Here is a 4,308-nt window from a genome sequence, read left to right as displayed (position 1 = left end):
CTTCCCTTGTGGCTCAGCTGGTAAAAAATCTGCCTGTGATGTGGGAGACCTGGGTTTGATTGCTGGATTGGGAAGATTCCATGGAGAAAGGAAAAGCTACCCACTCCAGCATTCTGGCCTGGAGAATTCCATCAACTGTATAGTCCATGAGGTTGCAAAGAGTCAGACATGACTGAGGGACCTCCACTCACTCAATCACTCATTCACTATGGAAATCAGCAGGGAGGTTTCTCAATGACTGAAAAATGGAACAATTATATGACCCTGGAAACCACTCTTGGGAATATATACACCCAAAATATAAAAGCACAAATTTAAAAAGATGCATGCACCCCAAAATCACTGCAGATGGTGACTGCAGCCATGAAATTAAAAGACGCTTACTCCTTGGAAGGAAAGTTATGGCCAACCTAGACAGCATATTGAAAAGCAGAGACATTACTTTGCCAGCAAAGGTCCGTCTAGTCAAGGCTATGGTTTTTCCAGTGGTCATGTATGAATGTGAGAGTTGGACTGTGAAGAAAGCTGAGCGCTGAAGAATTGATGCTTTTGAACTGTGGTGTTGGAAAAGACTCTTGAGAGTCCCTTGGACTGCAAGAAGATCCAACCAGTCCATTCTAAAAGAAATCAGTCCTGGGTGTTCTTTGGAAGGAATGATGCTAAAGCGGAAACTCCAGTACTTTGGCCACCTCATGTGAAGAGTTGACTCATTGGAAAAGACTGATGCTGGGAGGGATTGGAGGCAGGAGGAGAAGGGGACGACCGAGGATGAGATGGCTGGATGGCATCACCAACTTGATGGATGTGAGTCTGAGTGAACTCTGGGAGTTGGTGATGGACAGGGAGGCCTGGCGTGCTGCAATTCATGGGGTCGCAAAGAGTCGGACACGACTGAGCGACTGAACTGAACTGAACTGAATGTTCATTGCAGCACTGTTTACGATAGCCAAAATATGGAAGCAACTCAAATGTACATCAATAGACAAATATATAAAGAATATGTGCCACAAATAAACATTAATATGTATAAATAATGAACATTACTCAGACATTAAAAAGAATGAAATTCTGCTATTTGAAGCCATGTGGATGGACCTAGTTATTATTATGTTTAGTGAAATAAATCAGGGAAAAAGTAGTGTATGATATAACTTATGATTTGTGGTAAATGATCATATGAAATCTTAAAAATAATACAGTGAGAATATATGCAAAACAGAGACATACTCACAGATACAGAACACAAATTAAAAGTTACCAGACTGTAAAAAGAATAGGGTATGAGCAAATTAGCAGTATGGGAAAAAGAGAGCATAACTACTGTATAGGCAAGTAACAAGGATATATTGGGTAGCACAGGCAATTATTGACATTATCTTTTATTAACTTTTAGTGAAAGATAATCTGTAAAAATACTGAATCAGTGTGTTATGCACCAGAAATAAATAAGACATTGTGAATCAACTCTACTTCAGATTTAAAAATCAGGAAAAAAGTTCAAAAAGTGCCTTGCCTTGGGGATATCACATGGATACATGCATTTGATCATCTATTTTTGCCATTGACTATGGAAGGTATGGGGCTTCCCAGGTGGTTCAGTGGGTAAAGAATCTGCTTGCAATGCCAGAGACCCAGGAAACACAGGTTTAATTCTTGGGTCAGGAAGATCCCCTGAAGGAAGGCATGGCAACCCACTCTAGTATTCTTGCCTGGAAAATTCCATGGACAGAGGAGCATGGCAGACTACAGTCCATACAGTCACAAAGAGTCGGACACAAATGAAGCAACTGAGCATTCATGTACGCACATGGTAGGTATGTGAACAAGATAATAGGAACTTAATGAGGAGAAAAAAATTAAATTGCACATTACAAATGACACTAAATTTTCAAAGTTAGAATATCAGGAAAAAGAGTTAAGGTAGTTATATACAAAGAAATGATACAAACAAAAATCAAATCTGTGGTCTGAGATTTTAATCTTTACAAATACATGAACAGACATGAATGCTTAGAGTAGTTTTTTTTTCTTTCATAGCAGAACTACAATTCATGACTATTCTTTATACAAACAACAAAAAAGTCATTGATGCTATATGTTTTATTTGACAGAAAATATTTTTTTCTTTTTTAATAAATTAATTTTAGTTGGAGGATAATTAGTTTATGAAATTATGATGGTTTTGCCATACATCAACATGAATCAGCCACAGGTACAATATGTACCCCCATCCTGAAGCCCTTCCCACCTCCCTCCCCATTGAAACATGTATATTTCCATATGTAAAACAGATGATCAGAGAATAAATTATTTTAAGAAGGATTTCTCAGGTGGCGTTAGTGGTAAAGAACCTCCTGGTAAGACATAAGAGATGCAGGTTAGATCCCTGGGTCAGGAAGATCCCGTGGAGGAAGGCACAGCAATCCAATCTAGTGTTCTTGCCTGGAGAATCCCATGGATAGAGGATCCTGGCAGGCTATAGTCCATAGGGTCGCAAAGAGTTGGACTTGACTAAAGTGACTTAGCATGCGTGCAGTTTTAAGAAATTCATATAGTTATATGAAAAAATGATTAATTCCCAAATTATCCAGATCCAAGGCTAAGCATAAATCTGAGAAAGTGGGAAAACCATAAAATGAAAAAATATTTGAATTATGAGAGATATCACAAGCCTTAACAGTTATATAAATCATATGGAGAAGCTGAAGTCAAAAAAGGAAAATTTCAGGAAATAAATTGAAATAGCAAGTTCTACTTCCACAGCCTGATCAAAGCTTAGCAATTTATGATTCTAAGGCCTTTCTTCAGCCCAGGTGAATTACCTTTTTTTATAGCTCACATTTGAAAGAACGCTCTTAGAGCTCTCTTAATGTCTCTGTTCCTCAGACTGTAGATGAGAGGGTTCAGCATGGGTGTGGCCACAGTGTACATCACTGAGGCTGTTGCACTTGAGTGTGGGTTGTGGGGAGCAGCAGAGCTAAGATACACTCCTAAGCATGTACAGTAAAATAAGGAGACGACTGAGAGGTGAGATGCACAGGTGGAGAATGCTTTATACTTCCCCTGAGCTGATGAGATTCTACATATTGAGGAAGCTATCTTACAGTAAGTGTAAAGGATACCAGCAAGGGGAACACCACCCAGAAGTCCAGCTGCAAAATTCATCACCAGTTCATTAAGAAAGTTGTTGGAACATGCAAGTTGAATCAACTGCTTGAGTTCACAGAAATAGTGAGGGATTTTCACCTCTCTGCAGAAGGACAGCATCAATACCATTAAAGTTTCTAACAAGGAATGTAGGACACTAATGATCCAGCTAACCAAAACCAGAATTCCACAGCGTCGTGGGTTCATGATGACCGTGTAGTGAAGAGGGTGGCAGATGGCCACAAAGCGGTCATAAGCCATCACAGTCAGGAGGAAGTCATCCAACCCTGCAAAAAGCATGAAAAAATACATCTGAATCATGCAGCCTTCATAGGTTATAATGTGGCTCTGTGTCTGGATGTTACACAGCATCTTTGGAGTGATGGTGGAGGTGATACAGATGTCTACAATGGATAGGTTGGAGAGAAAGAAGTACATGGGAGTATGGAGATGGGGGTCTGAGCTGATGGCCAGGATGATGAGCAGGTTTCCAAACACAGTGATCAGGTACATGGAGAGGAAAGGTCCAAATATGAGGGGCTGCAGTTCTGGTTCTTCTGAAAATCCCAGAAGAAGAAATTCTGAAACATGTGTTAGGTTCCTTGGTACCATGGGCTGAAGGTAACTATGAGGAAATGGGAAAATAACATGACTGATTTTTACACAATCAGATATTACTCACATTGTTAAAGGGCTGCCACTTATAATTGCCTATCAAAATATTAATTTCAAAAATTTGTTTATGAATTCAGTCCCCTTGGTGGAATTTCTTATGTCATCTTTAATTAGCAAGCTTATTTGACTTTCAGCATTTTCCCTGGCAACTCAAATATTTCTCATATTTAAGGAGAAATTCTTTCATTTTTTAAGGGCATTTAAATTGTGTGCCGACAATGTTCCTGGTGCTGTCTAGGCAATGAGTATGGGGTGCTGAAAAATAAAAACTCTTACTATCCGTCTACAGAGAAAAATCCAGAGAATTAAAAAAAAAAAAGTATGTATAGCTTCTCAGACTGTGACAGATTGTATGAAGAAAACGAAAGCAGGTATAAGAGAATGAGCAAAGAAGGGGTGCTATTTTTCATGGATGTTCATGCTAAGGCTTGAAAACTTGAAAAACAAGGTGACATTTCCATGAACATATCAGATGAAATGTGTGCC

At 39.1% G+C, this 4,308-nt stretch overlaps 1 protein-coding gene across 1 annotated transcript; it reads right to left on the bottom strand.

Moving 5' to 3' along the window:
* Nucleotides 1-2,835: 2,835 nt before the first annotated feature.
* On the bottom strand, nucleotides 2,836-3,759 carry LOC138441685 (olfactory receptor 7A17-like). The gene has a single exon (XM_069592782.1). The coding sequence runs from the start codon at nucleotides 3,757-3,759 to the stop codon at nucleotides 2,836-2,838; it is 924 nt and encodes a 307-aa protein (XP_069448883.1).
* Between the last annotated feature and the right edge of the window lie 549 nt (nucleotides 3,760-4,308).

This window comes from Ovis canadensis, chromosome 5 (assembly GCF_042477335.2).
Source record: "Ovis canadensis isolate MfBH-ARS-UI-01 breed Bighorn chromosome 5, ARS-UI_OviCan_v2, whole genome shotgun sequence".
Lineage (NCBI taxonomy): Eukaryota > Metazoa > Chordata > Mammalia > Artiodactyla > Bovidae > Ovis > Ovis canadensis.
This window is presented reverse-complemented; position numbering and strand designations above follow the sequence as displayed.